The 25,847-nt window shown below is 40.7% G+C and overlaps 2 protein-coding genes across 2 annotated transcripts; both read right to left on the reverse strand.

Moving 5' to 3' along the window:
- Positions 1–405: 405 nt before the first annotated feature.
- On the reverse strand, positions 406–14,290 carry bbs4 (Bardet-Biedl syndrome 4). The gene is made up of 16 exons (XM_041934741.1): positions 14,231–14,290; positions 12,653–12,695; positions 9,505–9,584; positions 7,711–7,774; positions 7,371–7,482; positions 7,037–7,109; positions 6,542–6,595; positions 6,325–6,452; positions 5,499–5,553; positions 5,295–5,363; positions 4,934–5,086; positions 3,982–4,153; positions 3,665–3,734; positions 3,441–3,585; positions 3,141–3,345; positions 406–1,241 (listed from the first exon to the last, which is right to left on the reverse strand). The coding sequence occupies exons 1-16, from the start codon at positions 14,288–14,290 to the stop codon at positions 1,093–1,095; spliced, it is 1,632 nt and encodes a 543-aa protein (XP_041790675.1). The 3' UTR covers positions 406–1,092.
- A 2,617-nt stretch (positions 14,291–16,907) lies between these two features.
- On the reverse strand, positions 16,908–24,051 carry scamp2l (secretory carrier membrane protein 2, like). Its single transcript, XM_041933061.1, has 9 exons — positions 23,916–24,051; positions 22,368–22,445; positions 22,173–22,259; positions 20,910–21,039; positions 20,687–20,815; positions 20,226–20,385; positions 19,749–19,850; positions 18,704–18,821; positions 16,908–17,636 (listed from the first exon to the last, which is right to left on the reverse strand). The coding sequence occupies exons 1-9, from the start codon at positions 23,970–23,972 to the stop codon at positions 17,481–17,483; spliced, it is 1,017 nt and encodes a 338-aa protein (XP_041788995.1). The 5' UTR covers positions 23,973–24,051; the 3' UTR covers positions 16,908–17,480.
- Positions 24,052–25,847: the final 1,796 nt, after the last annotated feature.

The following is a 25,847-nucleotide window of genomic DNA, read 5'->3' on the forward strand; positions in this document are numbered from 1 at the left end:
TCTGTATTTGACCTTCGGTACAGATCATTTACAGCAGTCTATTCCTTATTCATATGCTTTTTCTTACCACAAACATTAGTGGATGTTGAGCTGAAAATATGTTTGGTTAGTGAGGATTTCCGTCCACATATTTACATGAGAAAATCACACACAAACAATATCAACACATAATTCCATCACGGAAAGTGTAAATGTGTTAATGTGTATTTTGTTTAAATAGTTATCGTTCTTGTTCAGAACATGGATTGTGTGTTAGATAGCGGATAGACTCTCTTGCTCTTAAACAACACTGTCCCCTGTTGGTGGTGTCTGCTGAACCGAATGACCCGAACAAGAGAAAACACAGTAGAAAACAACACACACACTGGACTTCATCAAACAGGCGAAGCAGCTTTTTTCTTTAAAGTTTCTTATTTAATTTTAAATACATTACTCTCTATAAACATAACATTTATCCACATATAAAAGCATGTATCACTATTTACACTCAACCCTCAAAAAGAGCCCTATCACACAAACAAACAACATCTGGTAACTATTCGAAAGCCTCCCTTTGTCTCCTCAGATTTTAGCAGTGATTGTCGCAGCATTTCCGTCACATTTATGTAGCTGATGGGACTCCCAGCAGCAAAGGACTCACGCCTTCCATAGAAATGTCATTACGAGGAAAATTCATCATTTAACCTTATTGCTCAGCTCATTCACATTACACCTGCACAAATGCCCCGACTGGCATTTTGTCGGCTAGTTTTTGTCGACTGGTTTTGACATTTGCACCAAACCTGCCACGTCTACATAGATTTACAAGAAACAGTAGATTATCTCAGAATTTTGGTTTGAAAAGTGAATTGACATTCAATATTCCTGAAATAAAAGTATGGAAAAAGTGCACATTGACCATTTTCAGTGTAAAGTATTGTGAAAGACATGAAATGTCTTTGCATCATGTACCTAAACTAGAAGCTGATAACTCGAGGCTTCATGTCTAACTACACTGAGCTAAAAAAACATAAATTGCCTGGTCGCTGTTTAAGAATTACCTCCATAATACGAGAGCGATCTTATGACAAAGACTGTGGTCACCAAGCTAAGTCATGCCTCCACCTTGGGTTTCCTCTTGGAGGTTCTGGGTTTGGCAGACTCAACAGGTTCTGGGGAGCCTGGAGGATCAGTAGGTGGACTGGGGGCCTTCTCCACATCTGGCTCTGGCTCAAGGGGCATGGAGGGGCCTTTGGAAACTCCTGAAAAAAACAGAAGCATAACAGCTGACGCCTTTTTTTTCACTTAAAGTTGCTCAAAAAAGGTCTTTTAGCCATCAATGATCTACACAGATGAAACAGTTTGTTGGGCTTCATTAACATTAACATCTGTAGCATTACTCAGGAGCTTCAGATGCGACTGGCTTGTGGTATTCCTCTCCACACACCTTCCATCGATTCTTCTATATCATATCCAGCAGAACAGAACGAGACTGAATTAATGTACAGTCACACTGAGCTTCCATCTGGTGAATATTTTCTCTCATTCACTCCAATTAAAGACACAACAGACGAGCTGAAGCTGGCGACGGTGAACTCGCAGGTCAGAGTTCATCTCTGTTCAACTTTACAACCGTGTGGATGTGCACCCTCAGATCCCAATAGAGGCCAAGAGGAACACTGATGTTATGTGTCTGGAAATGAAGAAGTCACTCTAGCATATACTAATTCCTTGTTTCACACAATATCAAACTCCAAACTGTAGCGCCACAATGACAGCTCTGTAAAATATGTATTTACCCACATTGAAACCATGACACCACATCATTTTTGAGGCCGAGTGCAGAAGCCTAATGTGAGCGCACCTTTAGAAACCTAAGACACTCCACATAATTAGATTTTCCAGTTGTGACATGCCACAGACAGGCTTGTTTAAATAGTGCAATTTCATCACATCAAAAAGTTGATGAAGCATTAAGGAGCACATTTAACAGCACATTTACAACTTTAAGAACAAAACTGGGTGAGATGCAGGAGGCTTCTGAATGCCTGTAAAACATGACAGCGCAAACAAAACTTACCTTTTAAAAGACAGACGTTGCTTTCAAATCACTTTGTTGATTGCTTGACTTTGGCTGATGGTTTTAAACCGCTCATTGCACTCTGACAGTTCTTTCTTTACAAACCCAAAACCAGGTCTTGAGGGGTAAGTTGTTTTCCATATACAGCATCTGAATTTTAATAACCACTCAGATACAGATGCCACAGATGAATCCTGACCTTCAGCAAAATGTATTTGGAGACTAGCTGTTACAGCATAGCAATAAAGACACTGACACCAGCAAATACATACCTCCACTGTAAATATTGACCATCTCTCGCAGTGACTTGATGGTGTACTACTAGCCGTTAGGTATATTTACAGGCTATACTTGGATATTCAAAACATGCTGGTCGTTAAATGCTGGTTGTTGAGTGTCAGAAAGCTGACAGATGAGCTGTGTAATTATCTAAAATGTCTGTCACTAAACATGGATGCATTGTTCTGCTGTTATTTGTAAACAGCCAAACAGCAGCCCACAGGCTCTTGTGCAGAAAATCACTCCTGTCCATTTACTTTTGAGAACTGTAAGCTGCAACTATCATTTCAGAGTAGCCTTGAATGTATTAGCCTGCCTGTGTGTCCTTTTTCCACACCACTGACTTTCTTTTGTTGCCAAGAATGTACACTGGCTAGAGGTTAGCTTCTTTTTCTTTTCACATATCCCATTTGGCCTTAGCGCATGTATTCAATCTAGTTCAGGCAAGAGGCTGTGAATACACAGGGAAGAGGTATTTTTAAGTTTCCATTTAAAATGAAAAATTGGGCTTTGGTTTAATGTTAAGAGGCGGAGACTGTGAAATTTGTCATCACCTGCACTGACAGTGTAACACTGAACTTTTCTGATGAAAAATAATTTATGTGCTCACCTCATTTTGAGTTTGTGATCAGAACAAAAGGGAAATGTTCAGCCTGCTCGGTCTCATCAGAACCTGACTCAGAGCTTATTTCAAGCTCCACCACTTAAGTTTGTGTCACATATTGAAACGGCAAACGAGAAGCTACACGAGGTGACAGAATACATACTGACACTTTCTACATCCCATGCTGGTAGTTTGTACCTGCTGGCAGCTGGATGTTCTTGTTGTAGCTCGCAGCAGAAGACATGGCTTGGCCCAGAGCTTGGTTCGTACCAAGGGGAGCACCAGGGGTTTTAGTGGCTGCTGCAGAGTTTGGTTTTGATTTGGAGTCTTTGCCTGGTTTAGTCCACACCAGACTCTCTGTCACCTGCAGGGCAGCTCCCATCTTCTGAGCCATGTCCATCAGCTGTTAGTGACAAGAAGGCAAAGACTTAAAAATACTGTAAGTAATGGCTGCAAATATTGACTCTGAGGCATCATCGTCAACAGGATCTTCAGTACCTCAGAATCAAATTCAAAGTTGCTACTGCTATCTCGAAGTAAGTTGACTTTCCTCTCCATCTCTTGATACTGATCCAGAGCTCCCTTCTTTTCGCCATGATTATAGAGGAAGATGGCAAAGTTCAGGTTGACCAGAGGGTTGGATCTGGACGAAAAGAAGACATGAAATGATTAAACAGATTCGAATTCAGACACTCAAGGTAGAAAGTGTGAGACAGACTCACTCGTCCATCGTCACAGCCTGTTCATACGCTCTGGTGGCGTTCTCGACATCCTCCAGGTTGGTCAGGGCCACTGTAAACAAAGAGTATGAGGGGTTTAAACTGTCAAATGCAAGCAAATGACTGCATTCACATTCATTCTGCGTTCAGTTCGTTGTGTGTAGTATACACTATATACAGTATATACGCACCTTGCACAACAGTTAACTACTGCTGCATACCCAGTAACTGTTGCCGTTATTTTTGTTATAAATCATCAGTTTACTCTGTAAAGATGCGATCCGATCATGAATTATTTCTCTGTCTCTTGAAGTCAGTACCTGCCAGCAACATGTACAGTTCCCCCATTCGCGGGTTCAGGTTGATGGCTGCGCTGAGGAAGTGGAAGGCCGAGGCATACTGCTGCATGGTCAGGTGTACCAGACCCAGGTTGTACAACACCTTCCAGTCAAAAGGAGACAAGTAGTGGGCCCGCTTCAGACAGCTGATGGCCTGTGGGACAAATGAAGTCAGGAGAGAGAAGTCAACAACTGACATGACTGTATTTTTTAATAATGTATGATCCCATGAAGAAACTATGAAACAACAGATTCTGAACGTTCTGAACGGTGGTGGGTTTAAACGATTTCAGGGCCATATAGACCAAATTAAGTTTTATGAAGTTAATTCATGCACATGCATGCGCGCAGCATGATGCACATTTCAGCCAATGGTTTCACACTATTAATATGATCAACAGGTGGCGGTAGAGTACCAAGAAACACACTAGAGCACTAACAAAGGCAGTGGAGAAGAAGACTGCAAGCTAGTAAACAAGACATAATGACATAAACATTGCAGGTTTGTTAGACCTCAAGGATCAAAGGTATCAAAGGCAAAAGCCTCACAGAGGGTCACAAGACAAATCTGAGAGGTTGTGAGATGATTAACGGGAAAGGAAAGATGAAAACACAATATTCTGTGACACAAATCTGTGTTCATTATTTTTTGGGGCAGAAATATTGGATAATTTGACCAATTTGGGAGTCAAACGTTTTTTAAAAAAAAACTATTAAACTATTGACATGACAATCAGCCCCAACTAGACATATATTAAAAGTCTGGAAACCACTGGTTTAACACATAACAATGCATTTTATTTTATAAGTTTATCACATGATTTTAATGTACAACTAAGTCCGAAATCTAAATGTGAACTTCATGCTAAATGTCCTCCTTTAAGGAACAAAAATACATTTTCGCCTAAATCAACAAGTGAACCGTATTACTCACAGCTACATATTTCTTTTTTCCAAAGAAGCACATGCCGATGTTGTTCCAGAGAGGGGGGCTCTCAGGGACGGCGCATGCTGCCACTCGATACTTGTTCATGGCCACATCAAAGTCCCCATGGGTCTGCATCATGCTGCCGGCAGCCAGGATGGCCTGGGAATAAAAACAATGATTAGAGAGGTATCAGAAGAAGACGTGCCCTTTGAAACTGCACATGATGAAAGACGGACTGTGCCACCTGACAGAGAATGACCTTTTCTTTTCACTGCTTTAAAGAAGCCCAACCCACTGTGCACAGGTAGCTTCATAGCAAAAGTTTATACAGTATGTAAGTGTAATGTGTGTTTAAAGACCCACATACCTTGTAATTGTTGGGGTCAAAAGTGAGGGCATTTCCAAGGTGCTCAAAAGCTTTTTGGTATTTCCCAAGCTGGCAAAAACAAGAACACAGAAAACTATATATCCGTTTTAGATGTTTCTGACAGTAAATGTCACTCTTAATCTTGTAGCGCTTGTGTACGCATAATTTTACTGAAAAGGTTCTTAAAAAAAATCATGTACCCACCTGTAAAAACAGCAGGCCTAGAGTAGTCAGGAGTTCAGTGTTCTCCGGAGAGAATCTGAGTAGAGAACAAGCCAAGTCTAATGAAAAATGTCACTTTATCTATGCCTGTAATTACATTTAATGCCTGCACTTATTCTTAAGCAAACATAGTTGATATTCAGGGAATCTGCTGATTATTCAATCAGGGTTTGATTCAGCATAATTGTGGAGTATTAATTATAACCTGTGGGGGGACGATGTGGCTCGAAGAAAAAAAATGGCAGAGAAGAGGCAGATCTACATTAAAATAAGATTCACAGTGGTTCGTCTCATTAAAAGCAACACCAGTATCGGGGCACTTGATTAATTCATTTAACCCCAACAGGAGGTAGCCGTAATGAGCACTATTACAGACACTGATGTCATTTCCTTATTTACACCATGGCATAATGTTTAAATATTCAACATGTGAATAGAAATCGAAATGAATCGAATTTATACTGTACTGAAAAGGGCTCTGGGTTAAAAAGTGGCAAAGCTGGAGCTTCGTGTGAGATTGAAGGAGGACCACTTATTAAAATGAGCTCCAGAGAGTGAAACTGAGCAGATAAATCAAGAGGGAACCCTTGAAAGTAACCTCTGAAACAGCATGTTTTATCTCTCTCAGCATCTTGAGAGAATGTCATCATGAAGAAAACCGTCCTGCTGAGGCTGCGAAATTATTAACAGATTTAGGTTGGTTTTATTCATACTATTTAGATTTGATGAAAAACTTCAATTGCACAGATTCCTCTATAAATGTCTTCTCTGTGCTTTTTAATGTAGTCCACATTTGAAATTCACTTACTCCACCGCCCTCTTATACACTTCGATGGCCTTGTCCGTTTCTCCAGCCAGCAAATGAACCTTCCCAAGCATCATGAAAGTCTTGTCGTGCTTATTTATCTGGAGAGCTATGTTAAGATGCTCTTCAGCCTGACAGAGACAGAAGATTAGAATGATCAATTCACCGGAGTAATGAGTATGATTTGTACAGTATAGTGTTGGAAAATCAACATACGCACATTTTTGAAGTCTTTGATGAAGAAATAGCACAATCCCAGATTATGACTGATCTCCTGAGGTGGAAAAATGTCAAATTATACATGGGAGGTTAATGCATGCTTAATTGAACAGGGCTAGATAAAAGCTGAGCTAAATTTTACTTCTGAAAGAGTTATTTAAGACAATAGCTCTGTGGAATACTGATTCTACAGTAGCATTACAGGGGACAAATTTCCAAACACACCTGCCTGGTGGGTGCAAAACCCTTTCTAGGCTTCAGAGTAAAACAGCCCTGGATCAGTTGGGAAGTTTAACCATGAAGTTCTTTTTGAAAAAAATGGCACATAAGTGAGAAAATGAGGTTCAGTCTGTGCATTTCCCATCGAAAACATGGGGAGGGATTCTCGGCAGAACTGTGTATTTAGAGTGAAAGACGCCGGGCCCATTAAACACTTTCCCTTTCTAACTTTAAGACAAAGCAGAAAGTCGGTATGAGAGGGCTTCTTTTCTTTTACCCAGTCTTTTTCGTTGAGCCTTGCAGCTTCGTGATAGAATTCAATGGCTGCTTTGTGCTTTCCCAGGAGAAATCTACGGAAAGAACAGACAACAATAATCCATGAGAAATGAGAAATTAACCCATCTTAATCACAGCAAGCTGAATAGATATTCTTACAATCCTGCAGCAGTGAAAATAGTCACTGGGGGTGGATTAATTTGTCTCTACAGTATTGCAAAAAGATGTGGTCATAGCCTGTCTGCATTTTGACTGTATATTTGTCTCCTATGTGTGTCTTGTTACTTAAAAGGACACGGGTTGATGCGCCCCTGGCTTGAGGAAAGCAGACTCACAGTGATCTGGCCACTTGCTTGAGATTGTCAGCGCTGCTGGGGTTAAGGATGGCACAGCTCTGAAACAGCTCCAGGGACTGTTGGATCTTGCCCTCAAGACGTAAGATTAGTGCTGTGGCAGGAAATTAAAACATAAAAAGAGAGGATCTTCATCTACATGAGGAGGTAGAAAAGCACATTAAAAATCAAAGGCACAGCATGGGGTCCAACGAGCAGATTTGGGGGAACTAAAATGAGGTATTGGGGAGCCTGGGCGTCGACACAGAGCCTTCATTTGATGTAGCTGTTAATTAACATCATACATGTGTAAGAGAGCGGCTACGATAAAGCTACGGCTCACCTTGAACATATATGGCATATTCACACATTCCATTAGTCTCCTGCAGTTGTTCTTTGATGATGGCCTACATGGACACAGAACAGGAGACAATTTCTACAACTGATGTGTTGTTAGTATTGCTGCTGAAATTCATGGCTACTATGCTTGGAATAAAAAATCCCTGCTGAGTACTAACTCCAAAGTGATTCAGTCTCTAAACAACTTGCAGACTTTGTAGATAAACAAATGCATCGCACCATGTTATATACGACTACATCTGCATCGCAACAGACTGACGGCACTATTTTCGTGGTGGTGCAATGACCAGTGGAAGCAGCGCTCTGACAGTTTGGTATTTCCCTGACCTTGAAATTCGCTTTGCCCGGCTGTGTGGTATTTTGGTGCCGAGCGCAGAGCACAGGCGGCACAGTTGGTAGGAGAGGCGAAAACAGATGGGAGAATGATTCAAATGAGGCAGCACAGAGCAAGTATTGGTATTTTGGTGGAAAATGTGGCTTAGACTCTGTTCCGAGAATAGACGTCTCAGAACCACATCTGTGTCTGGAGCAACATCAGTCTGCTGTCAATCTGATGATTTTGTCAACAAAAGCAAACCGAATACTTGGCACGAATGTGCAGAACTAACTTAAATAAATAATGCTTAGTGTAAATAATCTCTTTTAATTTAACATTCTCCAGCCACTAGATTCTTTTAAATCAGCATCAAAAAACATTCAATGTGGTTGAAGAAGGAATGTTAACAAATATGCCTGCATTTATCTATAAATTAATGAGATTGGTTGCATGTGTATCTATCATACACATGCAGCAGCGTTAGACTGCATGAAAAGCTTCTACGCAGTTCTTGAAATCTCTGCAGCCATCTGAAGGCAGCAGGGCAGATGTGTTGATAAATCTGCAGCCTCCAATTAGAGAAGTGCCACTCGAGAGTGCGGTGCCATTACGCACAGTATGGCACACACCTCCACACACATCAGGCAAGTTTGTTATAACTCTGAATTTTCCTGACAGACACTGGGTTACCGAAGCTCATTCCTCCTGAGAGAGGGTAACTTTTTGAAAGGGAAAAAAATCAGCAGTTCATGTTTTATTCTTAAAATATATTACGAGTCAAACCCAAGTGTGTCACATTTTATGATGTAACGATATGTAACATGAAATAAACAACAGAAACAGTAGAATCAGAACTGAAACAGTGTCAGATTGATGCGATCAAACATACTGCTTCATCAAACTATTTTATTATTTGTTTCTCATCATATTTGTACTGATTGACTTCTAAAAACACACCATCTGCCGCCGGCTGCAGATTCACAGCATGTCTCTCTGCACCATCCAGACAACAGCGTGATTTCCTGCAGAAGCTGATTCCTTATTTGTTGAGCTATTGTCATTATGCATCGCTGTGATTGGCTCAGCTGTTTCAGAACAATGAGACCAGCAATGTGACTGGCTGTGAGTGTACTTCATAATCACAACACCCTCTGATCCATACTGCGCCTCACTCGGCTCAAGAGACCTTCTAAGAGAAAGTGAGAAGGAATAGTCTACTCATATATATTACAAGTACACGCATCTATTCAGAGATTTAATTAAGTGCCCACTGGTTTCATGTGGGAATACACAGGTCAGTGCAGTTTATTAGGCCGTAATAAAGTACAGTGTTTGACAGCACCCTGTACATGCCATGCATTCATTATCTTCATTATGTTTAAAAGGTCAATCAGGCCAACACTGAACACAGACACAGGTCAATGACAGACTGGGCCACAGGGAGGAATGGAGGTACTTTACCTTACAGGTATCATAGTCTTTGCGGATGTAGTGCTGGTGGATTAGCCAGTTTCTCCTCTCCACAATGGGAAGCTCTGGAGCTGGAAGGAAGAATATAAAAAGGTGAGAAGACGACAGTATCATGCAAAAAAAGAAAAAAAAACTGTGATACTTCTAAGCTCATTACCCTTTACTGTTCAGATGATGTCTTTTTTTAGTTGATAGCTGAATGATTAATCCTGAAAGTACCCTCCTCCTGCAGTTATTAGTAAGTCTCTGATCTGACAGTTAACACAGATGTAACACATATACCTAAATCCACAGGCTAAATTTAAGTCAATTCATCAAGCACACTGTGAAGCTTAGCTTGTTAGTACTTTTTTTTTCTTACAAACGGATGGCTCAGACTACCGAGAGTTACGTCTGCTTGGACTATTTTTAATTCATAGTCTTTTTTTAATTCGTCATCTGAATAAATAATCCTGAAAGATCCCTCCCTCTGCAGTCACTAGCAAGTCTTTGATCTGACAGTTAACATAGATGTTAACACTTCAACTAAAAACACAGGGATAAACTCTAATCAATTCATCCGCCATGCTGGAAATGTCACCTCGTAAGCAAGTTTTTCATTACAAAAACTGTTTTCTTTTCTGTCACTCTTTTAACGTCTCGGCACGTTGAGATATTCTCCCCGTTGCCAGGGCAACAATGTCTCTCGCAAGCCAGGTGCTTGTGACAGAACAGAGAGGCTGTAGAGACAGACTGAAAGAGGGATGCTGGAGGTATGAGCAGCACAATACAAAGCCAGCTTTAGAAAGGGTTAGGTAACCTCAAGAACTCAACCACAATGTTCCAAGTCTTCTTCCCAGTGGAGTACAACATTTCATTTCACAAGGAAGCAAACGTAATTCCAATTCGAGCAAGTTTGATTCTGGTAATCCTGTTATCTTGCACCTACTACCTTCCTTCTGAGGCTAAAAATAGGATGCGCGGCAATGTGAGATGAAGTGCCAGGCTTTGAGTCTGCCACTGTCATTGGGGGATATCATTAATGAACTGGCTGTGTAAAAATACAGTGTGAATTACACTAAAGCTCCCTTCTGTTTTTATCTGTCAAGCAGTGCTCTGTTGATTTGCTGCTAGAACTGGAGCCTCTTCCAACTACTTCAGAGAAATCCTCTCCATCGCCGAGTGTGAAACTGCATGGGCTTCACACGTTTGCCCCGTCAAGATTCAGAATGGCCCTATTTGTAGCAGCCTAATCCGCTTTCTTCCTGCTGAGACAGCAATAATATTCTTGTCTCTGGGTTTCAGCTGTGGCCCTGTGGTGCTCCAGTCTCCACTTGCACAAAGCAGGGCAAATTTGGTGAGGAAAGATGGGATACATGTCTGATATGTACTCCTGCAACTGTTGTATGAAAGAAGGGTATAATGGAGCAAGGAAGAAGAGCACAGCATGAGGTCTCCTAAATATAGTCCCGTGAAAAACTTCATGCAAAACATGGAGGAATTTTCTCATTGTTACATTTGATCTGGCTAATGCTAAGACAGATTTGCCTTCCATGTGCTTCAACCATCTGCTAAAAGGGGATAAGAGCAGAGGAGAAGCATGCTGAGATCAAAAGACACATGGGGAGAATGTAATGGAAAATACGATGAAAATTATTTTGGAAGTTTTTCCACAAGAAACTTCAAAAACCCTTGGTCCTGTCAAGTCATTTTAGTCTCAAATTCTGCTGCCATCACTTATTCCTGCCAGGAATTGGACAGAAATGTCAATATCTGACAAAGACAAAATAAGACAGATTTCTAGACTAATGTCAAGAAATTGGCACTTCATTCTATAAAATTAAACCATGCTTCGCTGGAAAAAGGTGAGATGTCCTCGTGCCATTGCATCCCCCCACTCCGCTGTATTAAAAGAAGCTGATTATAGGTCTTTCTAGCTGGCATGCTCTCATATTTGCAACCCTCCTGGATGGTCCCTGCTAAGAATGGAGTAACTACATTGCACAAAATTTAATAAAATATCTACTTGTTGTGCATACCATAATTAATTTTGTGTGTGCATTATATAATCCTAATTACATTTCATTATGCTAATTACAGAAGGAGTGTGAATACAGTAGTTTATGGAGACATTTTTATGGCTTTATGGCTGGATTTTATGACAGATTTCTGGCTTTTTTGTTTTCAATTATTTCAAATTTTTAGACTTTTAGACTGAACAAGATGGTTCACTCCTTGCTCATATTGTTAATACCCTATGTGTAAGGCATGATGAAGTCACAACTCACTGTAGAGGACATTATGAAGCTCATGCATCTGACTTCCATTTTGAGCTCAGCAAGAGCTTCTAAAAACCTCTTTCCTCCAATATTTATGCACATGTGCGTGTGTGGCATATGATTTTACAATTTTCTATTTCATTCTTATATTTACTTTAGTGCATTCTATTGTATAGTTATTCCAAATATTGTTCTCTTATCGTTATTGTTTTCTTCCACACATTAGTCATAAGCAAAATTAAAAATGTTACTGTTTTTGACTTAGTTAATGAGTTTTAGTACTTATACAGTACCGTACACTTCCATTACACAAACAAATTAAAATCCCTTCTTTAGTTTCTGTTTTTATTACTTCATTACTCAGTCATCTTACCTTACATTGCTGTCCTTAAGGTGCTGATTTGATTTGTGTCGTCATGTTATACTATGTAAACCACAGTAAGCGTTTGCATGCCATGTCAAATGCAAAGAAATACAATATCGTATAACAACATAGTATGTACTTAATTGCTTTCATAGAATTTGCATTTTTGGGAGCATTTATGATAATTACAAAACATTGTAAAACGAAGCAAAACAAAAAGCCCAATCCAAGACCAACAACATTAATAGGTTAATGGGACATTAATTACAATGATGAAAAATCCACAATGATCAACAAACATTTTCCACACAGAGAAATATGTGGAACATGGCTCAGCCACACACTGAGTGCACAGCTTCTTCCTTCTAGGGACGGCAGAGAGAAGGGTGAGGGTGACCTCTGCAGGATGATTACTTCCAAACTGACTCCACAAATTGTCAGAAATTAATGACAAAAACTGTGTTGTTTGAAATTAATTTTGCACGATGATTTGCAAGTGTCAACTGTGACATGGTACCTTTAGGTGCCCGACGTTTCTTGGCTTCAGTAGCAACTGGGAGCTGAAATATAAGGAATGCAACACAAACAAATACATAAATAACGATTGCAAATACGAAATACGATGCATACATTACACAGCAAAATACACCATTTATCAGTGTTTCCCATGGACCATATGTATGCTGACCCCACCAAAACAGATTAGCCCCACCCAAAAAGAGTTTGGTTTCATTTCTTCCTGTTGAAAGGCTGTGTGGAAATACAGGTCAAAGTTCAGATTGACTGCCTACTGGAACAGAACACTGTGTTCATGTGCAATTGTACAGAATAGAAACGTTTTCAATTAGATGTTATGAGCCTATGCATGTACTGCCATTGTATATTGTACAGTTTGTCCTGGTCAGGGACTCCAAATGCAAAAGAGTTCAAAGTGAACAGTGAGGCCACTGATTTTAAATGTATATGATCCTTGCTAAACAAACAATTAACTAAACTGCTCTGCGCTTACTGCACGTTTCATTTAAATGGTCAGATTCCTGAGAGCTACAATATAAGATACTGATTGGGGGTATTTCTCTGTAAACTATGTATAAACAGATCACACAAGTTTACCATCCATTCAGAGTTCCTGTACTTAGCATGACGGCCCTGCAAAAACTAGTGAAGCTTTAATTGTTAGGCTTTTAATGATAAGATGCTGATTCTGTGACTCAGATCGATGGTTATTTTTGATCACTTTAATTTTTGAAATAGCAAACGCCACTGACACTAAGTCACTCCATCCACCACAAACTGCCTTTTCGTTTCCTCTGTTAAGACTCCAGTGCACAGACTGAATGCTTAATCAATTAAAAGGCGATGTTCTGCAACTCTTAATGACTTCCTATATGTTTTGATCAGTTTTTGCTACAGAGACATTCGCCCCCTTACATTAGCTGTGATAGAGCTACCTTGCGTGCAGGTAGATGTACGCATGCGCAATCCCAGTGTTTTGCCTCACATCATTTTTTCCGTATCACTTGTGGATTGCTTCGAGTGCACCCACAAACGTTTTTGTAAAACAGTATTATGAAGTATTAAGAGTATTCATAGTCTCTGTATTGCAACACATCATAAACACGAGATGCTATGGCCATAACAGAGGTGGGATTTGGGGAAATGCCAGCTTCAGTTACTGCAGAGTTGGACTGTTAATAACGTTATCTAACCTACATTAGCCGATGTTACAGTATAAAGCGTGGGCTAACGGTGGTCAGCAGCGCATATTTGCACTCTAACGTTACCCACTCATTTCTGCTGTTGTCTCCTCACTGTAGCTTTAGCTGCTAGCTCTCAGGTTTTAGCTTGGATGAGTGAGATTAAAGACTAAACCCGAGGCAATTCACCGTTGTAACGTCGGGTTAACGTTAATCAACTTAGCTCCGTCCTGGAAACGGTTAGCCAGGCAGCTAACATTCAAAAGACGAGCAGTATACGAGGACGACACTCAAACCTAACGTTAGGTTTACTCAGGGGGTGTCATACCATCACTTCACCCGGCGCAATGTTTGTGTTCACTCAAGAAAACGATATCTAGCTTCAGTGTTACACTCACCGCCGTGGCTTTCTCCTCGTCCGCCATCTTGGGATGATCAACAGTAGAAGCTGTTGCCATGGATACATCAGTGGAATGCGGAGGTGTAGCTGGTTGGATTTATGAATGTCTGCGTGCGCAGCCCTCAACAACTTCTACCAAGGAAACGTTCATATTTAGGTTAAGTTATACAAAAAATTATATAATTAGGACACGTATGTACTAAAAGAGCTTCTCATAATATCATAATATATCCACGGATCTGCCCGTCTTGCAGAGACCGGATCCAGCCGGGAGGAACATCAGTGTTAAGAATTTAAAATCATGAAAACAAGGGCCAGTTATTCACAGGTATGCTTCTGTTTTATATCTTAGGTTTTCTCTATTTCTGACATTAGAAATAGATTTTTATTTTTATTTTTAGAATAGGTCACAAAAAAGTGTGCCTGAGATTGTAAAACAGCAAGTCTTCACTCAAGACCAGTGACAACTCTAGTAAAAGTAAAAATGCATTTAAATGTACAAGGAAAAGTCCTGCAGTCAAATCCTTTATTAAGTAAAAACACAGAAGTATTATCAGTAAAGTATACTAGTATCTAAGAATCTAATTAAAAGCATTTGTGCTGCAGTAAAATGTGGTTGATATATTTAATATATGACTTTATTAGACTGTTAGTACTGATGCATCAATGTGTAAATTGTATTTTACTGACGTGGAACTAGTTTTAGCTATTTTAGATCAGTCCAGTGGGTTTTCCAAGTATGGGTTGGCCTCCGAAAGTGTCATAAGATAAATCTGAGGGGTCATGAGATGATTAATGGGAGAGAAAGACAAAAAAAAACGTTTAGCTATACAAATTTTATATATAAAAATACAGACTTTTTCATCTGGTCTTTGCCTTTTATGAAATATTATTAGATAATTTGAACAGTTATTTAAATTAAACCATGCGAGAAGGTTAGAGCTAAAATATGTCTTTTAGAGTAACTTCTAAAGTCCTAAAAAACAATGGAAATATGACAACTACATATTTTATAAGTAAGTGTAGAAGCACTATAGCTGTCAGATAAATGTAGTGGTGTAAAAATATAGTGGTGCTTAGCATAAAATGTGAATACTCAAATACTTATGCAAACATTTGCATTTCAGCAGAGAGCTTGAGTGAATGTTCTTATTTTCCACCATTGCTCAAGACAACAAAAATAAAATCCACTTTCTTTTTCAATATATGGCATCTGAGCACACCTGCAATCAGACTAACCAAGCTGGAAAAAGTATTTCAGACAGTGTGTTTCCTACTCACTATGTTACAGTAGATTTTCATCCACATCACACATACTGTAAGACTCCTGCTGGTCAGACAGCTTGCTACTCCCACCTGAGCATTCACACACCTGCATCTTCTACTCTGCCTCCATTTGTGTGACATACAGCAGGTGACTAACCTGTGTGCTCCTTTGCACGTGACTTCACACTGACTATGGGGTCAGTTGTTTGTAGCTAAGACGTTTGTGCAGTATGAGTAAGTCTTTAGCAGGCCATCTTAAACATGATCCAAATTTTCAAAGGAGAGAAAAATGAGTTTATTCAAAGTTAGGACTCAGAACCGACTTCCAACAAATACCCCTCCAGAAAATATGTTTTAAATAAGCTACCAATATGTACAACACACCTTAATAAACACTATGATCATGAATATTCATGAATAAAAACATGAAAATACTAATATCTAACAACAGGTAGGTACAGCTAGAAAATACAAATTATCTGCGAATATTCAACAAGTGACTTTTGTCTGCAGTATAATTACTGTAATACAGAGTCAAAGATGGGTAATCGACAGATAAACATTGTGTTCTTTCTGCTCATGAATGCACTGTTTTCCAGTACATGTCTACATTCTACACTGTCAGTAATTTTACATTAATAGACCTGCGCCCTGTCTTCCATTTTAATCCCAATGCTGCAGACCATGACAGCAAACATAACTGTATGTACAACGTAAATCGAAATGCACAATCCCAGTTAACCCTCATCTTCATTGGCCCTCAGAAGAGCTTTTTATCTCACTTCATCTAAATCAGGAAGCTGATTAAAACAGCAGAAAACAAAACCTTCGTCCCGTCACCTTCATTAATTTTCAGCTTATATACAGTATTATACACATGAAAACATGTAATGAGCGAAGTTAAAACAGTCACTTGTCTGTCAGTAGTGTTACATGTCATAGATGCATCTGATTTATGATTGCCTGAGAGGAAAGTCACTTGAAAATCACCAGAACGTCGTATTCTCATGTCAAGTATGCTTTTTATATGATCTAAACTCTATGCACAGTGTTTATATTTGAGGCCCCTGAACATTATTTCTATCTGAACAGCGAGACAAAAAACTCTAATACTTTTCACCAGTGTCTTTAACGACGACATTCAATAAATCAGAACCAATTCAGTGCTACGTCGTCTATGTAAAATGCATTCCAGGGGTTTTGTTGTCATGAGGTGTAGCCAATTCATTAGCTGCGACCTGCAGCTCTACATCTCGCTCTGTCTGTTAGTCGGTCCACAAAAATTTCTCCACCCTTTGGTGGCCACATGTTTTGCTGAAATTTGCCATAAAGGTCAAGTGTGTGTAAGTGTGTGTGTGTGTGTTTGTGTTCATGCCAATTGGCTAAAAGGGGGTGTGATAATGGGAGAGGTCTATCACAAAGAGCATAACTTCCAAATAGATTCACAGATTTGCACAAGATTTGAAGGACAGGTTGGTCCTGAGCCAAAGGACAGCTGGTTGACTGTTCACGCCTTGTGAGGTTGTGTGTGTGTGTGTGTGAGAATGCATGAACGCGTGGTTGCATGCACATACGTGGTCGCAGCTATTGCTAATTTGCATCGTCCTCACTCTGCTTCCGTTTCGGCCTCGTTTAATTCAACTTCAGTTTGTGATTTCCTCCATTTCCAAGAGCAGCTTCTGATAGCATGGATTGTGAACACGCTGTATACTGATGAGGGTTCAATAACGATGAAGACATGTGCAAGTCATTACATGCTTGTCTTCTGTATTGTACCATAGCCTGTGAAAAGTTTATAAGTGGAGAAAGGGGACACCTCGCTAGAATTTTCCCTCATAATAAGTTACTTGTTTTCTGGCCCATTTCATTAAATAATCAAACTCTCATCCCCTAAACCCACTGAAGAATGTCAGGACATGGCTAGTCTGGTACGTCTGTCGGAGAGGAGACTAGCCTGAGGTACTACGGATGAGGGAGACGAGCTAATTTCCCTGACTCCTGCCAAAGGCTCCCTGGGCAGCGGAGGTGGCAGCGCTTGCTGCAGCAGTCTGGACAGTCCGGTTGGTCAGGACTCCTTGGGAGAACTCCTGCTGGGCCTTGGAGAAGCTGGCACCCGTCCGTCTGTACTTAGAGTGGACCTGGGCCAGTGGGAAAAGGGACACAGATTAGGGCTGTGACGGGTTTATAAATCAGATTAATTTTCAAAATGAGACAAGCTTGAGTGAACTGAAAAATTGTGTTAACAGGTTCCTGGACAGTTCAGGCTGTGGTTGTCCGCTAAGAAGCTCATGTTTTCAGTCCCACTTTTTATTTATCAGTTTGGAGGATATCTCAAAACAAAATGAACTGCAGTGAAATTTGGTGCTGATTTAAAGGCAGTTTCTCATGAACTATTTGATTTATTTTAATGGGAAAATTGGACAACTGTCTAATGCTATGTGTATTTTAATGCAGATCTTGGTCAAGAGATGCAACATTTCTAAACATCTCTGACAGATTTCTAGGACTGCGCAGGCTTGGTGGGGGTATGCGCTCTCTCATGGCTTCCTAGTTGTGGTCATGACATGCAGTAGAAATAATCCTGGTGCACACACTTGAGCTCAAAATGAAACAAAGGCTTCATACACTGGCCACAGAGTGCGACTGTCCTTTAAAAAAAGAGAGTGGATAAAGGTTTCCACATCCCTTTATTTTCCGTGTTGACCAGGCTGAGCTTCCTGACCTGCTTACAGTGTTTCTGAACCTTTCCAACCCTTCAACGGTTCCTAAATCTCCTTCTCCTCTCTGAAGCCTTGGTTGTCTCTCATTGCAGATACTGCTCAAACGTTTTGTCAGCGCCATATTTAGTTTCTCTTGTTATGCTTCTCTCTTTGATCTGCATGTGCCCTCACTGAGTTGGAGGGAAAATAAACAATACGAAGCCGCAGTGAGAAAACCATTATTTATATATGTATGCCGTGCAATATTCGACTTTCTATTTTGGGCAAGTTTAATTAATTATAAGGCACCGCCATACTGAATTTTACTGCAAACATACAGTTTGTGTAGACCACAATGCTTTAAAATAGCAAAATATAGCCAAAAACACATGGTATATTTAACTTGGCTGGTTAATATTGAAATAGTAACCAAACTATCTGCAGAGTACAAACTGTAACATGGCTCAATATTCTCTTTTATGATGAGAAGTGTGACATTAACATACCATTTTCAGCAGGATGACAGCCAGGACAGCGTTTACAGTGAAGAAACCGGCCACCACCATCATAACCACAGCCACGGCCAAGTTTGTGCTGATCATGCTGATGGATGAGATCCACCCACTGTCGACAACAGAGACATAAAAACAAATGTGTCGTTTCAGCTTCTCCACACCGAGTGTGCACGTATGCAAATGAAGTTTTTGGCATCAAAGAAGTGGTATGAAAATTAATGGAATAAAGAGAAACGAGTCAACATCCTAACCTGCCCCAGTGACCAATGGAAAAGCACCAAGTTTGAAAAAGTGAATGATGGAGAACTGGAAAGGCTAAGATATTACATGATACAGAAAAGAACCCCAAAGAGAAAAGACCTCACTTACAAAGCAGCAACCCAGACAAGTTAGGGCAGCAGGAATCTGTCGAAGAGATGCAAGAGAGGAGGTAGAGGGCAAGAATACACACAAACACAGAGTAGATATGAATGAAGAAGCACACCCACATTTACTAAGAATCTACCCAAAGCAGAGCACACAGACTCGTTCTGACTAACAACAACAGAAACGCATTGTTAGCAATGAACAACTGTCTCACGCATCAAGGCCGTTTTCACACCTTTAGCTCATTTACTCTGATCCAAGTCAGCTGATGAGTTTGTAAACTTGGGGCGTTTTCCCCTTTGAGGTCCCGTGTTCTGGTGCATATTTCTGTGTTCGGCAATTGGCATTTGCTCCTAACTGGGGTAATTATCTGGGCAATGTACCAGTCAAAACTACACCAGCAGAACGCCAAACGCAGTTCGAGGAAACGTCTTGAAAATACCATCTGCTTCACACTTTGCAAAGATGTGCCGCCTCCAGGCGACCGAGCAGAACGAGGGAGTTAATACTGAGCATGCACAGCGAGGCGTGTAGCTCAAACTTGCAGAGTGCACCTGGTGGCTGAATCAGATCTATCAAAATGCGCAGGTGTGAAAACAACCGTACACCTCACCGTCAGGCCTCCACTGAGCATGCAGACAATCGTCCTGTTGAAAAGGTTCGCACTGACCTGTTTCCCCACTTGGGGATCCCTACAGTCTGGATGATGTACACTGCCACTTGGAAGAAGAAGACAAAGAAGAAGAAGAAGAAGCTGAAGGAGCTGTCAGACCTAGAGGGGAAAACAGACAACACAAAGGACACGTTATTAATTATGTTTAGTATTTAAGCGATTTGTTTGCTGCAAGACTATTAGATATAGATGTTAGACTTAATTGTAAAGACATTCAAGTGTTTTAATAGATATATAAGTAAAGAAAATATAATTGATGTTTCTCACAGACCAGAGGCAAAACAACAGTCTGTAAAACCTTAATTTTGCAGACATTATGATAACAATTGTAAAGTTTTATTAAAGTAAAAACAGACAACACTGCTGCTGACTGCTTCATCTACATGTGTCCCTATTTCCTCCGTTTGCACAACAAAACAATGACATCCAGAGAAAATCCGTCCTCATCGGCACCAGGCTACTAAAGCAGCGTACCTGAAGGCCTTGTAGACGGGCCTGTACCAACAGATGAAGGACACGGGGGTGAAGAGGATGAACCAGAGGATGGACAGGCCGAAGTCGACGCCGTACTGAGAGTCTGCAGTGAAGTAAGCGAGGCAGGCCAGCACGTTGAGGAAGAGGGTGGCGCTGTGGACTGGAGAGACATACAGGAAACCAGTGAGCCAATCAAATAACTAAAGAAAAAAAAACAGAGCTGTGTATGATTGTATTGATCTGTATTGTTGCTTATTTACCTCTGCACTGCTATGTCTTTGTACTGTTTTAATTTTGCTAATGTGAAGATGCTACCATCTGGATGCATTGTATGCAATAAACCTGATTTACTGCATACATGAGTTCAACTTTCAGGTGTAAACTGATCTATCCAATGGATCGATAACCCACTTTGTGGTGCGAGGAGGTTTGGAGCATGGACTGCATGCAGGGCTACGTACACATCCAGAGGTAATACATTCTCTTGCAGATCCTGCGGTACTCCTCAGGGATTTCCTCCTCAAAGTCCTGGTAGAAGCAGGGGTTCACAGGGAAGAACTTGGGAAGAGGCGGCCAGTTGTTCTCTTTAGCTGAAAGAGAAAAAATTGACAAGTGGATTAACGCTGTGTGTGGCGCGTCAATTTTTACTGTTCAAATGTACAACGTGAGCTTCTAACGACTTACCGCCAGCATTGAGCGCCCTGCCTCCGCTCCTGTTCTGCAGCTCCTGCTCCTTCCGCTCCAGCTCAGCGGCCTTCCTCTCCAGCTCCTCCTGCTGTTTGACCAGGTTGGCCTGGCCAGCAGCTACACTTGCCTGGTGGGTGACGGAGGAGGCGCACTCTTACCGCTGCGTTCAATACTGTCACGACATCTCTGCGACTGCACGCTGCATTTTACCTCTCGCTAGCTTTGTGATGGGAAATTCACGAACTTCACTACAGGCAACAGATCCCACAACTAACTCAGCTTTAAGACACCAGAACTGAGACCAAATCTTAGCCGGATGTTTGGATCATAACTTAACGTTTGTGAATGACTGAGCCTTTCCAGGATGCTCCTTTCATACCCAATCATGATACAATCAACCTGTTTACCTGTGGAATGTTCCAAGGAGGTGTTTTGGAGCATTCCACATCTTTCCCAGTCTGTTGTTGCTCCTGTCGCAACTTGTTTAAAACATGTTGCCGCATCAGATTCAGAATAAGCAGATATTTTAAAAATCAATGAAGCTGATGAGGTCATCAGGTACTGTTTTAAATTGAGTTTATGTCATCAAAGTTTTACACTGCATCCCAATTTTCTTTTGCAATCATGGCTGTATATTTGACTTTTTTTTAAATAATAAATTTTGATTTTATCCTCTTTAACATGTTTTATTGTGTGGCAAACTCTGTATGTGAAAACTTACATGGCAATAAACCTATTTCTGATTCTGACTCATTACTTCAGCCTGACCAATAGACTGATACTAAAATCAGGTGGCACCATCACCCAGTTTTAACTTATTACAGATATCAAATATAACTGACAACATACTGCACCACAGAGCACCAGCAACTGTTAAAGGTGTATAATTTGGTTATTCTGGTCACTTATCTTGTGTCAGAATAATGCAGGTTTAAGGAATCATTATGAAAATATAATACAGATGACATGTTTGTGCAATAAAAAATATCAGAATATAGATTATCTGATTTATTTTAGTTCTCAATTATCAACACCAGCTTAAAAAAACACCATCCACGGTGGAGCTCCACTTGCTGCCACCACAATTCACTCATTACCTCAAAACTGTCGTGAATTATTATTATTATTGACATCTGCTTTTCAAAGCTGCTGTCTCAAAGACAGACTCGCTCTGGTTGGTTAATCTCCACTGACATACAAAGTGATTTCACAGCAGCTTATTTCATTTCATTTTGTTCTGAACATGTGCGTCTGACTCACTTGTGCGCTCTGCTCCACGGAGGTCTGCAGGATGGCGGGTTGAGACGAGGCAGCGGAGATGGGGATGGTGGTGTCAGAGTGTTTTCCCTGTGAAGCGATTGAAGCAGTCCTGCTTTATGAACAACAGACTGGGCTCTCAGCGATGGAACAACTATACATCACGTCAGCAGAGACGGTAAAAACAGAGCAGCTCACCATTTCTGTCGCAGAGAACGGGTTGAACTCCCCCACGCTTTCAGTGATTCCGCTGGTGGCTTGTGTGATTGAGGCATCCTGAAAAAGGCATTAAACACAACTATGATGCATTCAGAGGTGGAAGAAGTATTCAGATCAGAAACTGAAGTAAAAGCACTAATACCACACTGTAAAAATACTCCACTGCAGGCGAAAGTCCTGCATTCTTACTGAAGTAAAAGTCTGTCGGTGTAATCAGCAAAATTTACTTAAAAGTTGTCATCATTCAGTAAAATGTTCTCTGTCAGTGTTTTACTATACATATGATGTTTCTGCTGCATTAATGTGTGTGTTGCATTTTCCTGCTGTCGACGTTTAAAGGTTGAGCTCTTTTTAACTACTTTTTGCACTGTTGGGTCATTCAATCTACAGCAATGCATCATTTTATTCCACAACATCATCATGTGTTTGTCGCATCACCCTGCTGTGAGAACCACATACTTTTAAAAAGTCAACTTTCCATGAGCTCAGAAGAACAGCCCGTTTTCAGCCTGCGACGATGTATTTTCCAGCTAATCCTGAGTGATCTTAAACTACCCATCAATAGCTGATAATAGTTGACAACAGTTTTATCTTTTTAAAAAAATCACATCAAAAATCCTGACATTTGGAGATAGGTGGTTTACACAGGAGAGGAAAGGTACGAAAAACTGTAATCTGAAAAGTAACTATGCTGTCAAACAAATGTAATGAAGTAAAAGTACATTATTTGCCTGTAAGTAGTGCAGTGGTATAAAGCTGCATACAATGGAAATAATAAATAACAAACATTTGTACTTAAGTACAGCACTTGAGTAAATGGCCTCAGTTACACTGCATGTGTTGCTGAGAAGCCATGACCCTTTAGATTGTATTAGGTGTGTGTGTGTGTGTGTGTCCCAGAGAGTCCCAACTGGTCCAGGAAGCCACACCACATTAACTATTAATAGACTCTTGGCCCTTTACAACATTTTGTCTCAGTTGAAACCCAATTTCATCGGTTTGATTAAGCAAAGGGTGCCTTTTCTTTGAGCAAACAGGCCACCGGTGAAGACATACAGTCACCTTTAACGCTCCACCTGGAGCTGTTAGACGTGAAAACAGCGGGATGCCATAATTAGACTGAAAGACAAACACACGCCACCTGAGATCGTTGAAGGCTACACAGTGCGCCACTGAATCCCACAAAATCTGCATTCTGCTTTCCGTCAAAGGCGCGTTGAAGTAGGAGTCACAGCTAAGAAACAGGAGGCACCTGTTCGTGGCTCCGCTTACCTGCGCAGGTGAGTTAACAGCCCACCTGCAGCACAAACGCACCGTTTTAGAGTTAATCTTTAAAAATAGGCCATAGCTGGACTACAACGTGTCATACTTCATAATAGTGGCGATTCTTATCCAGGAAATGTTGAGGCCAAACCCAGCAACCAACCAAACAGGTTTCTGTTGCAGCCTATCTCTTTCAGTATTCACTCGGGGAAAAAGGCGTCTAAAAGCTCGGCTCGCGCACAGAAGACGAGGCGACAGTCTCACCTGGAAGGGATTCACGTCCACTGGGTCGACGAAGGGGTTGTTGTCAAATCCCGACATTGTGGAGGCAAGTTTACCTGGTGTGAAATAAACAAGACGACAGCTCTCGTCACCCCGGCGGCGGCCGCTGCTCCTGATGGTCCTGCTGCGATGCTCTGCGCATGCGCCGCTCGATAGGTGGCCCGCGTCACCGGAGGCTGTCCGGAGTCATTTCTCATCAATTAGACTTTATTTTTAGACAAACTGTCAACTGGTTTCGGATGTGCGGTCCGCGTGACGGTCTGAGTTCAGTCCACTTCACGTATGCCTCGACAGTAGATCAATATCTCGCGGTAAACGTACAAAGTGAGCGCGTTTTCAAACTTTCTGCTGTTCTTCAACGCTGTTAGGTTGCCTTTAGGTGCTGTCGGAATTGTGGGACATGCAACGACTGGACATACCAGACATACCTTGTTCAATGGGAATTTAAAATTATTAGTCTGTTGTAGATTAATTTATTTCTTTTGATGTGAATTTTATTTATTTGGTTTCTGCTCTCACTCAGATGCAGCTGTTTCTGTCTTGCGATCAGTAGTGGAATGTAACTAAACACATTGACTCAAGTACTGTGCTTACGTTAATTTTGTACTTCACTTCACTGTATACTTCTATTCCAGTACATTTTGGAAGGGACATTAGTACTTTTATTCCACAATTGTTTGATAGCTTTAGTTATGAGTTACTTTGCAGGTTTAGATTATTAATACTAAATATAAATAAACAAATACGTTCTGCTTAATATTGTTGAAGCTACCCAGCAGTGTGTAAAAACAAAAAAAAATTAGACCCATCTTTACCAGCCACAGCATTAAAGTGATGTATACATTAATGCATTACTACTTATAATTCAGAAATATACCTATATATGATTTTGAAATGAGCCATAATGAGTACTTTAGACTTTTAGTACTTTAAGTATACTTTGATGCTGATACTTTTGTATTAGGGTTTGAATGCATGACTTTTACTTGTAATAGATATCTGAATATATCTTTTACCACTGCCTGCGGTTGTCTATTAGCCTTGTAAAAGCACTTTGTGCCCCTTGTTTCATTATTTTTACCAACCAAGCCGTCTGCTGAGACACGTTTAGAAAGCAAACGTGACACAAAAATGAAATGGTTTATGAGAGGAATAAAAAGGCTGCATCACATTCGGATTCCTGATTGAAAAGATCTTCTGACTTCAGCATATCCTCTTCATTAGGACACTGCTGCACAGACACTACTATTTACTTTAAGGGTTTGTTTTGTTTTGACTCCTCATATAATGAAACGTTTTTTTCAGTTACTGAAAAATCCCTGTAACTTCGTTCACTTTCACCGCAGGTGGTGAATTCAAACGATCTGATCTCCTCAGCAGCTGGGCAGGCTGACATTACACCTTGTTACATGACATTTCATCATTGCACCTCTTTTAGCTGTTGAATATGCTTCCTGACTGCTTTTACTTCCATTTACGGCAGGACACCATCCAATATTCAAAAGGTGATGAAACAATTGGACTCTGCGAAATCAAGTGTTTCCTGCTCTCACTGGGCTACTTAACAGGCAAGCTGGGTTTCAATAGCTGTATCTCAGGAGGAGTTCATTAGATTTAACTGCAAAGTGAATTCCTGTTTTTACCAGGGGAAAAACGGGCCCTTAATCACAGTGTCATTTCCATTACAATGAACATGCACAGTAGTAAATCCTGCTCTTTTCAATTCATCCATGACAGATGCCGCACCTGAGGCAAGAACCAATGTGAAATGTTCACTACTGAACTAACTTTTACTAAACAGTGGCTCCTGTGTGTGTCCTTCTTTTAAAAGTTAGATGGTCTCACTGAAGCCCGTTTCCCTCTCTGACTCCACACCTACACCCTTGCTTAATTGCTGTCCTATATTGTCATATG

Source organism: Chelmon rostratus, chromosome 1, assembly GCF_017976325.1.
Source record: "Chelmon rostratus isolate fCheRos1 chromosome 1, fCheRos1.pri, whole genome shotgun sequence".
NCBI lineage: Eukaryota > Metazoa > Chordata > Actinopteri > Chaetodontiformes > Chaetodontidae > Chelmon > Chelmon rostratus.